Below are 12,360 nucleotides of genomic sequence, written 5' to 3'. Positions count from 1 at the left end.
CCCTGATTTGGCTAGGCTAGTCTGCCAGCAGATTCTCTAGATCTGCCCATCTCTGCCTCTCCAGTGCTGGGATTATTAGGGTGTGCCACCGCACTCTGCTTCCTTATGTGGTTTCTGGGGTCTAAATCTAGAGCAGTCTTCAGGTCAGGTCAAACTTTGCTGATTGACCTGCCTTTCTTGGCCCTCCAGAATCTTCCTAACTAAAATTCAAGGCAAACTTGTATTTTGAAGGATGTACAAAACATTTTCTCAGGTTTGTGAGGCTGGGGGTTGGGGTGTCTAAGAAGGACTAAGCTAGTCAAACGAGTGCTCAGACCGGTCCTGGGTCACTTACCATCTGGGGAATTCCCCTCAATGTTTGTGCACCATTCAGAAACAGCCTTCCCAGGACTTTGAGGTCTTGGAGCTTGACAAAGCCAAGTTCTTCTCCTAAGATGCGGAGGTAAGCTCTGGCTTCAGGGATTTCTTTAGATTTCAAATCTTTGATCAGCTTGTCCACCATGGGCATGATTCCGTTCACCATGTCCTAGGATTTTAGTAGCAAAATATCTACTGAGATAGCAGCTCTGCCCAACACTTACAGATTTCTCAGGCTAGTCTATCTGTGCAGCTGTGATGTGATCAAACTCAAGCTCTTTCTGAAAATGTGATAAGGATATAGGGCAGGCACTGGAATCGGGTCCCACCTTTTGGTGAAGGAGAATTCTTCTAAACAGAGATGAAAAACCAGAAGCTCTTGTCAGGGATAGGAGTGTTCTCAAAGCAGTGCTTAACTTAGAGGAACTCCTGTTCTCCAGGCTCCCTAGGGCTCCTCAAGATTAGGATGCTCTCTGTTTCCCTCCCTTGCTTAGCCCTCTCTCCCTTTACTAGGAATGGGTGCCAGGGATTTTTTGAGAAAAGGTGGCTATTATTATATAAATCAGATAGAAGTTTGGAAAACACATGACTACAGATCTGTCATTAGAGAAAAAGCTCCATAGACTCATATAAGGCATTGTGAAGAAAAGACCCAGAAAGGATCAGCTTCTGGTGGAGGTTAGAAATCAGAAGTTGGGCATGAGACCATCAGTTAACACCTAAAAAACAAGCTATGGCCCTACTTCTAAACCTGGAATGTGTATCCATGTCCCCTGGAGTCTTGTTAAAATCAATAAGTCTTGGGTGAGTCCAAGAACCATCATGTCTAGCAAATTCTTTTAAGGTGCCAATCACAAGACTACACTCTGAGTACAAACAAGTAGAGAAACAAGACGCTCCAGCATATACAGGCTAGCTTCTGCTCCTTCAAGTAGAGGCTCACTGCCAGCTTCCAAGTGGAATTTGTTCTCATTAGCCAGTGGACTGATATGAGTAACAGCCAAGGAAAAGTTGTTGATGATGACAAAAATATTAACTTAAAACTTATAATTGTGTCTGCTTATTGAACCGTTAGGAGCTGTGTGCCTTATTTCATTTAGCCCTTAAGTGACAGTGTGAGACATGGATTGTTATTAGTACCCCTTTGGTCTAGGAATAGATGAGTTACATGTAATATCAAGCAGCTCCCCTAAAGGTTCACAGCTTGGAAACAGCTAAGTATGAATCCAAACTTGTTTCTGAGGCAGCACACTCTTAATAATTTCACTGGAGTACCTCTAGTTGATCTTGTTCCCACTAAACATCCAAGAGGCCCTTACCTATAGAGGATACTGACTCTTAGTGCCATAAAAGAGTCTACTATATGGCCATAGTGATCATTTTGGATAGGTAGAACTTTCATGTCTTCTAGGCATAGAGATGTCTGGCAGTGAGACCCAAAGCTTCCCCCCCCCCAAAAAAAAAGGACACCTAAAAACCCCCACATACCTGTTCATGCTTGTCATCTTTGGTATAGCCAAAGTGGTCCACTAAGACCTTGGAGACATGATCAGGAACTTGTCCATTGACCCAATACAAAGCCTTGTTGACACTGTCTGGGAAGAATCCTTGCTTACCAAAAAGAGCTTCCAGTGTTGGCTCAAAGCCCTTTCCTTCTAAACCAATCTGAGAAAGAAAACCAGGCAAAATATGCCATGAGGCTTTTGGTTGTAAGCAGAACATGTTCCCCTCCACTTATGCTCATGTAATTAAACAAGCATCAGATGAACATAACACAAACACTTCAAGGAAATTATTTAAATCTCATTAGAATCCTGATTGGTAACACTCCTCTGGCTTTTCCTAGAAGACACAGCTAAGGATTAGAGAGAGTAAATAATTAAACTAGGAATTCAGAGCTGGAAGTAGATTCAGAGTTTGATGGGAAAGAATCATGTATTTAACTCAATGGAGAACCCATGCATTTTCTAGGGTTTGGGGTCCAGGGACTTTCCTGAGACATCTTTGATTCCATTTTATCTAAGGAGTCATGCTTTAGATGACCCCTAGTGGAGGCAGATGGTCTTGTACCGAATGGGCAAACTACACTGAGATCCTTCAGTTTCACACATACCTCAAAGAGATCAGTTGAAGCAAGTCCAAAGACTGTAAGGGTTGTTTTCAGCATGCTTTCTTTGGGAAGATAACTGCTTGGATCAAATATAAGATTCCCTTCCATTTTGGCTGAGACTGGGTCAAATGATGGGAGAGAAACAGATTTGGAAATTTGATAGTTCCGGGAAAATTTTCTGAAGTCCATGATTGTTGGAAGTTGAGAGTTCTCCAGAGCATTTTTGATCAAATTCTTCAGACTAAACGAAAAAGAAGAACATACTTTGAGTCAAAATCCTATGTTACTTTTTTTTTGTCTCCTCATATCCTACAAGTTTATGAATTTCTAATCACAACTAAGATATGTAGATTTATATTGTCCCAAGACTTTGGCTTGGGATCTGTGCACATTCACTTTAAATAATCCTGAGAACAGGCAATGCCACAGTCACGGATTGGTGTCCCAGCCCAGGGTTCTCAGTGGCTGATGGGTGAAAGTTACTCTTACTTACTCTTGGACATACAGTTCCTCCGAGTTCAAGATGTTGGCAATGTGAGATGCCACGAAGTTCTTCACCTGTTCACTCTGTTCCCATTGGAGAAGTTGGATAATTCTGCTAATATCTGATGATGAAGGGCCCTTCATCAGCAAAAGATAGGCGGCCAGTCTGTTTTCCACAGGAGTGGCACTATTCACAAATGTATCAAAAAGGATCCTTTGGGCCTGCAGCCAAAAGAGGAGACTGAGATAGCTATCTTTTGGTCAAGATCCAGTGAGTGCCTGGCTGATGCTGGTGTTTAGGAGAAAGTCTAATTTCTGTCTAAAATGGCTAGAAATGCTGGTACCTAATCTTCTTTTCAGTGTTCAAGGCCACAGCTCAAGGAATGGCCCCCAGAAGACTTGTATAGAATATGTGATGAGCTCAATGGCATGAAAGCACCCAAGTCTTGACCAACTCATGACTTGCCTATAGACCTGCCACTTTGTGAAGATAAAATTGTCTTGATGTAGATTATTTTGATGTAAAGATATAGATGGAGTTTGCATATGGTGGTTTCTAATGCTCTGGAGTTTTGGTCACCTAAGGTAGGACCCAATTTATTATCTGTTTTGATGAGATTGGGTAGTACCAATGTTTTCCCAAGATGAGATGATGGTCAATTTTGTAGTAGGATAGCAAGTAGAAAAAAAAAATGTCTGTGTTCTGTCTTGTGGATTAGCTATAGAGTAGTGTGTCTTTCATGTCCACATAGTATTAGGAAGTCAATGGGCTTATTGAAACTGACAATTAGATGGTAGTATGGGGCAGCCTGGGTGGAGTAAAAGGTAATTGATCACTTTCATACTATGTGAACCTTTTTGGTCAGCATCAGCTTTCTTTCCCTTTCAGAACTCCACAGCATGCTTTACCTCATCTCCCAGTTCCATCTTCCTCAAGGCCTGGATAGCAGCTTTCTGAATCTGCAGCGATGGTTTTTCACTTCTCACACAATTCAGGACTGAGGACTTGAGTGCTGGCATTACCTGTTCCATGGTTCTGCCCATATTTCCAATGACCTTCATTGAAGAGAAGAAACAAGAACTCATCACAGTGCAGAAGTAAGGGATGTCCAGGATGAGCAATTTTGAAAAACAATGCATATAATGCAAAGGACTAAATGAATACCCTCAGAATCAAGTAGGTGTGGTCTTCTTCCCACATACACTCGTTGTCAATCTTTTTCAACAGGTAATTCGCAACATCTTGCAGATCAGTGCTCTTTGAAGGGTCCGCACTGTAGTAGCTACCAAGTCAAAGAACAAGGATCGCAAATTAGCAAGCATAGTTGAGCTTCTCTTAAAATGCAAACTTGTGTTTGCTTGTTTGGGTGTTTCCTTTGCTCCCAGGAGGAGGGAGGTAGCTCGGAGCAAGGCAAGGTAAAGACTCACTTGTTAACCACGTGGCTCAATGCATACAGGGTGGCTCTGCTCTCCTGCTCCTTGGCAGTGTTAAAGATCTCCCGCAGCCTCTGTGTGGAAGGATTTGGCATCAGAGCTACCAGGTAGGTGACGATGTCAACAAGGAGAGGGTGAGCCTTCTCGGTTTTCAGCCACTGGAGGATGTGAGTGTAGCACTGAGGTTGTCCACACTGAACCAGGGCTTGCAGAGTGATGGGGCTGAGGAGAGATGTTGAGAGAGAGAGAGAGAGAGAGAGAGAGAGAGAGAGAGAGAGAGAGAGGAGTTACACAGAGGACCTTCCTGTCAAATCCAATATCCTCAGCACCTGGCATGTTCTTCCCCTGGGAGAGTACTTGCATCCTTTATTCACTATCCAGAGCCCAGTAACAATGACTTCCTCCACAATGTCCCCCCTAGGACATTGCAGAGACCATGGAGGGAAGCTGAGGGACTCTCAGACCTGAAGCCAATGAGAATGGTTGTTACTGTCCTTTTGTGGGGACATAGACTGTGACTCCTGTGACCTTCTCAATACTCGGAGCAAGGACTGTTTGTATAGCAAGTGGAGAAATTGAGTTCTCGTTCTACTAGCCTGAAAGCTTCAAGGGAGGTTCCTGAATTTTTCTCTCTAGCTTTTCATAGTGCTGTCTATAGGAATGAGGAATTAGAAGATACCCCTAAAATGTGAGAGCCACTCAGTACCTTTCTGTGTTAGCACCCATGTATGCCTTCAATGGTGAGTGTGTCTTGCCTACGGAACTCTAAGCACCTTAGATGATGGTTCTCCTTGTAGTAGGTATTAGTTGATTAATTGGTTAAATGAGTTGACAATTAAGTAGTTCCCAAGATTCCTGGGCTAAAGGTTCTGCAGCTTCCGCAGGCAGGCCATTTGAGAGTTTGATTTGTAACCATTAAAGACCTACCTGGACACTCCAATCAGCTGTGGCAAGAGGGATGTGATTGCTTCATCACCAAGGCCTCTCAGCTCAGTTACCAGTTTATTGAAGAGATTTGCCCTCTGAGCATTCTGCTCCGAGACAGACAGTCTTTCCAGTTCTCGAAGGGTATTCAAAATAGCATCAGCTTGCTTTGGGGGTGATGTGGACTTGGTGCTCTCAAAGGCCAGACCCACCTGCTTGGTACCTGGAAGAAAAGAAGTGTCAAGCTCAACATCTTTGTTGGATCTGAACTGGAAATGGTGTAGGTGTCAGTGAGAGGAAAAAAAAAAGACAATGATTATTTTCTCAACTCTTATTAGACAGCAGACTCTGAGCTGGATGTTTCCATTCACACATCACAGCCTTCCTGGGGCCGGGGGGGATATTCTACAACTTAAAGAGAGGAGAAGGAAAATAAGGTGAGCAACTTTATTTGATAATCCTTTACAATTTGTTTTCTTTATTTCTGTGTGTTTCTGTGTGGATATGTGTGCACAAGTGCAGTTACCTGCAAAAGGCAAAAGAAGCTGTCAGATCCCTTGGAGTTAAGAGTTCCAGGAAGTTGGGAGCCACCCAGTGGCGATGCTAGGAACTGAACTCAGGTTGTTAGGGAGAGCAGCATGTGCTCTTAACTGCCCCACTGCTTTGAGAATTCTTACCCCAGAACTCTCTCTAGATCAGTGAGATTCAACCTGGGCTTGAACCCAAGCTTTTGTGAATCTGGCATCAGACTGTCCTGTGCTTCACAGAACGGCAAGGAGGGACTTCTTCTGCCACGGTAACACTGAGTTTAGAATCCCCCCCCCCCAGTTCTTCCACTTGGGGCTCTTAGCAGCATATGAAGAGGGGAGACTGTCCTGCAGCCTCATCAGCTCATGGGAATGAGCTACAGTGTTGACTTTGATTAGAATTGAGCACTCATTCTATACAACTACCCCATAAAGCCTCACTATGTGTCATTTGCTTCTATGAGATAGATCTATAAGCATATGGCTCCACCCTATAAACTCACAGGCGCTACCACCAAGAACAATAAAACAATGCACAAATCCAAGTGTTCACCGATAAACACACAAGGCATTGGCCTGGGGTTAGACTAGAATTCTCTAAAGTTCTTTTTAACTCTAAAGATCAATTCCTTAGATTACTACCTGGCCTGACCCTGAAATTCCATTCTGGCTGGCTCCACATCATCTGGCATGGCTCTTAGTCTTATAGGTGTATGAAGTTGTCAGTACTACCAGAGTTATCACCTTCAGCCTGGTCTTCCTATTTCTTACCCATAAAATACCAGACAGTTGTGGATAGTATCTCCCTACCCTTTATCCCACAACCTCTTGACATCGTGAAATGCTTTCTTGATACCTATGGCCCCGTGACCAGAACACCAGAGTCCACATCACTCATTGGTCTGTAGACATTGAACAGGGACCTACTGAGAGCTGACCCATGAATGGCACCCTGTGGGCAGATTTCCTGGTACCCAGGAGACATAAAGTCTTACCTTCATTGAAGAAGCGACTGTTGATCTTAGGTGTGTCTTGAAGACTCAGTGTCTGTGTAACTTGTGTCATGATCCCATATTTATTCCTGGTAGCACAGGAAGTACATTATATTGTTGATTATCAGTCATCAAAAAAATGCTATTCTTTTCAAGTTGAAAAGTTCATCTATTCTTCTGCCCCAATTCTGCCCACCTTTCAAAGGATGGTGAAATCCATCCATCTTGATCTTGCAATGGGTAGGGCCCACCTCTTCCTGCTCACAATAACTATCCTTTATTTCACTCTAAACAAGTCTGGCATTCTCAGAGGGTTTGGACTACAGCTGAGCCTTCAATATCTTTTGTAGCTCTCACAGCACAGTCTCAAGGATATAGCAACTACCTAATGAATGTTAGTAGAATGTCAGTTTTTAGCAAGGATTTGGATATATAAGCCTTCATCCTAAATCCTTCATGAAGCTCTTTCTAACTAGGGAATAATGCAACACACAATTCACACCTTTTCTGGTTCTACAAGCTTCTAAGGTCGAGACTGAGATACCTTTTGTTGGTCTCAAGTTGCTCCAATGCTCAATACCTTTCTGGAAAAATTCCATGTTAACTTAAAAGCAGGACAGAGATGGACTCTGCCTTGTACCTTCCATAGCTTCCTCTAAGCCCAGCTTAATCTGGAACTGGGCACCCAGGAGGTGTTCAGTTATACCAGCCCATGAAATGATGAGCTCTAGAAGCAGCAGGTGACCTACTTGTAGGAGAAAGGGAGGAAAAGGTGCTGCTCATTGCAAATGGCTTGAGACACATCCTTCCTCTTGGGGTCCAGGGTGTACTGGCAAGATTGGCTGCTGCTGACCAGAGTTGCCAAGGGGTGGACCTGTGAACAGGATCAGAGGAAAAACATTTTGGTCAGTCCTTGGGATTTCAGGTTGAGTCTTCTGCCATAGGGAAATGTCTCGAAGGAAGGAGAGGATGGGAGTCTGCAGCAGGAGAGAACTCAACGCTTGACATTAGCTAAGGGGACACGAGACAGTACACTCAAGGATGGAGATGCTTCTTGTTCCATACCCGTGGAGTGTCCATCAAGTATAACATGAATACCTTGCATCCTACAAAACCACCCATGCGTATGTACACCTCACACCTTCCATTTATATAAGCTTTGAATTTTTCAGGTTTGTTTCACATCTTCCATGACACTGCCCAGTGCAATAGGTGAATGGTGGCTGCATGATCTTTCCTGGTCTGTCTTAGGGATGCTTCCCTGTACAATTCAGTTTATTATTTTATCAACTATAGTATGTAGTGTCCTTCATTGGCAGGTGTGTAAACTGTTGTCATGTTAGTCTGGAAGCACATTGAAGGGATGCTGTCCATGGTTCACTTGGCTCCCTCCCTCCCTCCCTCCCTCCCTCCCTCCCTCCCTCCCTCCCTCTATTTTCCTTTCTCCCCCAGTGCTACCCAGAGCAAGGATGAGCACAGAGCAAAGTCTAAGAAAAGATGCCAAGCCAGTGCATTGCCCTTGTATAAGTCTGGTCCTCATGGTCATCAGACCATCTCTGTCTATCTTCAGGGGCAATGTCCAGCCAGGAAGCTTGGTAGGGATGGCAAGGATTCTTTAATAGTTCATGTTGACCAAGACAACCTGTGACTCATGTTCTAGAATGTGTTACAGGGACTGGGCAAACTCAAGTAACATGCTATAGGACCCTGTATGGCAGCAAAGGAGGTTAGTGCTGAGAGGGTGGCTTAGGCAGGACCTAGAGGGCTTAGCTCTAGTTGAGTTCCACTTGGGATGCAAGAATAGAAAGCTGAGACATAATCATGTCACTTCCTGGGCTGAGGGAGATGAGAGAACATAGGCCTTGGAAGTTCTGCAGAGGCCACTCACTCGGGACAACCAGCTCTTCGATGGGAGAGGAGAAGTGACAAGTATGACATCTCAGGGAGACACAGGTAGATAGATGGCTTGGTGCTGTGACAGAGGGACAGCAGGAAGGACCGGGCTCTGGGGTGGGAGTCCAGAACCCAAAGCCAGCCCAGCATCTTAATGACAGCTCTTTAGCCTTGGCAGTCCTTTCCATGTCTGGTCCTGGGGTCCCCCTGGAGTCTATCTTGTGGACAAGCCAGGCAGGATCTTCTCTGAGATCTCCAGAATTTCCCCAAGAAGGCTGTTGTGTGTGATGACACGGTGTGAGACTCACCAGGCCTTTGATGAGGGCAAGAGGACTGACACTCATGCTGATGGGCTGGAATCCATCACACTGCTGCAGGTCTCTGTCTGCGGACACTTCTGTTGCCACGGTTCCCTTTCTTGAGTTCACGGTAACCCGCGTTGAGCAGTTTCCATACACAGTATCCTGTGGGAGCCCAAGAGATGGTCATGTACATACAATATGGGAAAACAGCTTTAGGTGCTTGAGATGGGCTGGGAAAGACACCTCAGCACAGGGGTGGGAGGGATATTGACTGTGGGGGGTGGGTTTCTTTGCTTCCAGGCAGAGGGTAGCATTGCTGTGCCTGGCCAGCTGTTGTTGAGGGGAGCAGACCCAGGAGAGGCAGTTCCCAGGGCAGGGCCAGGCAGGATGAGTCTCTCTATTGTCCAAGCATAGTGTAATCGAGAGCTTAGAACACAGTGAGGGCTGAAAATGTTCTTGCGCCCAAAGCACATTGAATTCTCTCTGAGGTTGTTTTGAAATACAATATATTCTAATGTTTTTGGTGTCTAAAACACACAAGGCTTTTCCTGTGTTATGATATGAACAGAGGAAAAAGAAAACCTTAACCAGAGCAAGTGGATTCGTTAAGAGTCTCCAGGAAAAGCTTTAAAATTAGACTCAGTATCATCAACCTGCTCAAGATGGTCTATCAATAAGCTCTGGGGACACGGGGGAACTGTGATCCCTGGTATTCATACCAATGCACGGTTTCCCATGTAACCACTGTACAGCCCTTCAAGGGACAATGTATTTTATGTAAGGTGAGGATGGGCTCTGACATGTGAAGAGGACTTTGGAAGGCCACTGTCACCAACTTTTAAAATTCTCACCAGGAACAACACTTGTTTGTCCTCTTCTGTCTCAGGAGGAGCCAGGAGGGCCGAAATGATGCCCCTCTTGATGTTCAGGATGTGTTTAGGCTCATCATTGTCAGGATAAAGGACAACTTGTTTCCCTTTAGAAATGGCCAGCTTGAGCTCAAACCTGTCCAGGAAAAAGGAGGTGCATGCTCACAGAAAAGCCTTCCTTCCACTGTGAGCCCACAGAGGGAGCCAGGAGTGTGGAGAACTCCTCAGTTGGTCTTTGGACACATTTTCTTTATACATTGGCCCATCTTCCCCATACATCTCCCAAATATGTGTCAGTTTTCTCTTCCCCCTTTCTTATGACCTCTCTTTTTGGCTCAGCTCATCCCTCCCTTCTATGTCCCCATTGTCTTCCTTCATTCTCACACTTTCTAATGATGTCTTCCTGTCCTTCAATGTCACCACCCCGTTAATATGATTCTATTCAGACTCTGGAGGATGCAAACAGATATTCTTGTCATGTTTTACGCAGGTGACATTGCATTATGCATACTCTCTTCATCTTGATTTTCTCATTTAATCATATTCTGGGAACACCCAAAGAAGCATTTGGTGTAGCTCCACTAGAGTCTTTACTAAAAGCCATACAGCATTTCATTCTTTGGTTACCATAGTTCCTTAAATATTGCCCCATCTAGAGGCATTGACTTCCTCTCTTCCTGGATTTCTTTTCTGGTCACACAAATGATATAGAAATAACTATCCATATACATCTATTTTCACACGTGACTGTTTTATTTAGATAGGCCAGAATCCTAGAGATGAGCACTACTATGCCCAAATACAAATACTATCAATTAGACTAGATATTGTCCCGTGGCTCTCATTTCTACCACTAGTGTATGAGAATATACTTTTCTTCCCTGTAGCAATGGTACCACCTCAAATTTCGTAGCTCAATGGGCATGGGTGAGAAATCCTCTCATAATACATCATTTGTATTTACTGACTACCAGTGAATCTTAACCTTCTTATTCTAGAGTTGTCGGACATTTGCAATCTCAGGCCAAGATGGAAGTCCAGGTTAATTTTGATCTTAGGGGCTGCCCTCCTGTTGGGGATTGTTTGAGCTGCCAAGGGTCTGGCTGTACCTGCTCTAGTTAAGTCCATGGGAGAGAAGAGCACCAGGCCCATTTCTCACGGCTCTGAACCTCTCAGAACATTCTAGACATGGCGGTGCAAGCCTGGCAAGTCCTTGTGTTTATGGACGAGAAAGGACCAAGGAATAACTGCCATTTTCTCCTGCCGCCACACTCTCCCCTCGCATCCAAGTCTTTAATAAAGTAAGGTGTTCTGATGGAAGGCAGGACCATTTTGCCTGTCTCTCAGAGAAAGGATGAGGTTCTAACATTCAGCAAATCTAAAAAACAGGCAAGGGAGGAGTTTCCCCCACTACCAAGTTAACATCCCCCCAACTGCCTGTATCCCACAGACTTAAGGCTTCCTAAACTAAATGGGCATAAGGCAAGGATGATACTGAAAATACTTGAGATCAGTACAGCACTGTCGCAGTTGTGTGGGGAGCGATGCCAGCTATACATGGTGGCACTGGTCTCCAGTGCACAATGGCTGCCTAGTAGTCACGAGTAGGAGACTGCTAAGGCTCTCCCTGCCCTTTGTCCTGTATTGAACGGATGCCACACCCTCAAAAACACACGGGGGTCCACACCACATTTATGGTCTCGGAGCGGCGAGTGCTGCGACCGTGAGATCTACTAGCAGAACAATTTAAATGATAATCAAGGGAACTTAACTAGAGGAGGGTCAATAATACTTTCCTCTTTTTGATAGATGGGAGAACTCCACAGTAACCTGATCTATGGCAGACACTAACTATAAAAATGATAGCACTCAGAGGCACACCTGACGTGAGTTCACACACTCCTATCTCCACAGACTCCTGCATATGCACATGTATGATGCTCAACTCATGTAGCATTCACAAAGCTCAGGTACTTAGAGACATAAACCCACGCCTTACTTGGACATGGCAGTTGCAAACTCATCGGAGTTCCTGGTTTTCTTCATCAAGGCCTTGCCCTCAGGGTTGAAGCCGTAGACCTCTTTCAGGGTACACTGGCTGGTCCTCATGACAAAACTGCAGAGTTGTGGGACCTCCAGCTCCACCTGAGAATGGAGAGTGGCAGTACATTGAGGTTCTCCATCCAGAATTGGAGACGTCCATGCGGCCCAGTCTCCAACCAGGAGACCGAGGGAAAGTTGTTGAGAACACGGCCATGGGGTCCCCAGTACCACATGTTCTAAACACATCTCAGGCATCCTCATGCCTAGGCTTATCTTTCATCTTCCTGCGTTAAGAAGTTAATGTTTGTTCCTATGCATGGGAAGGAGAATGTCCTTGTGTTGGTTTGAAATGTACTTACTTTATTGATAAAGAACTCGGGGTGATTGCTTAGAAGAAATGCAGAGTGGAGTGGGAGTTAAGAAAAC

At 44.7% G+C, this 12,360-nt stretch overlaps 1 protein-coding gene across 1 annotated transcript in view; it reads right to left on the bottom strand.

Moving 5' to 3' along the window:
- Positions 1-12,360, bottom strand: part of Apob (apolipoprotein B) — a 37,750-nt gene that overhangs the window by 22,727 nt on the left and 2,663 nt on the right. Inside the window, exons 4-16 of the mRNA XM_036171327.1 lie at positions 11,891-12,036; positions 9,874-10,027; positions 9,029-9,184; positions 7,577-7,701; positions 6,831-6,916; positions 5,312-5,531; positions 4,379-4,606; positions 4,116-4,233; positions 3,860-4,006; positions 2,961-3,172; positions 2,471-2,708; positions 1,846-2,022; positions 335-526 (exon numbers count right to left, since the gene is read on the bottom strand). Of these exons, the coding sequence (XP_036027220.1) occupies positions 335-526; positions 1,846-2,022; positions 2,471-2,708; positions 2,961-3,172; positions 3,860-4,006; positions 4,116-4,233; positions 4,379-4,606; positions 5,312-5,531; positions 6,831-6,916; positions 7,577-7,701; positions 9,029-9,184; positions 9,874-10,027; positions 11,891-12,036 (2,199 nt within the window). The remainder of the gene's footprint in view (positions 1-334; positions 527-1,845; positions 2,023-2,470; positions 2,709-2,960; positions 3,173-3,859; positions 4,007-4,115; positions 4,234-4,378; positions 4,607-5,311; positions 5,532-6,830; positions 6,917-7,576; positions 7,702-9,028; positions 9,185-9,873; positions 10,028-11,890; positions 12,037-12,360) is intronic.

Source organism: Onychomys torridus, chromosome 21 (assembly GCF_903995425.1).
Source record: "Onychomys torridus chromosome 21, mOncTor1.1, whole genome shotgun sequence".
Taxonomy (NCBI): Eukaryota; Metazoa; Chordata; class Mammalia; order Rodentia; family Cricetidae; genus Onychomys; species Onychomys torridus.
Note: the sequence above shows the minus strand (reverse complement) of the source record. Positions and strands in the feature narration are given on the sequence as shown.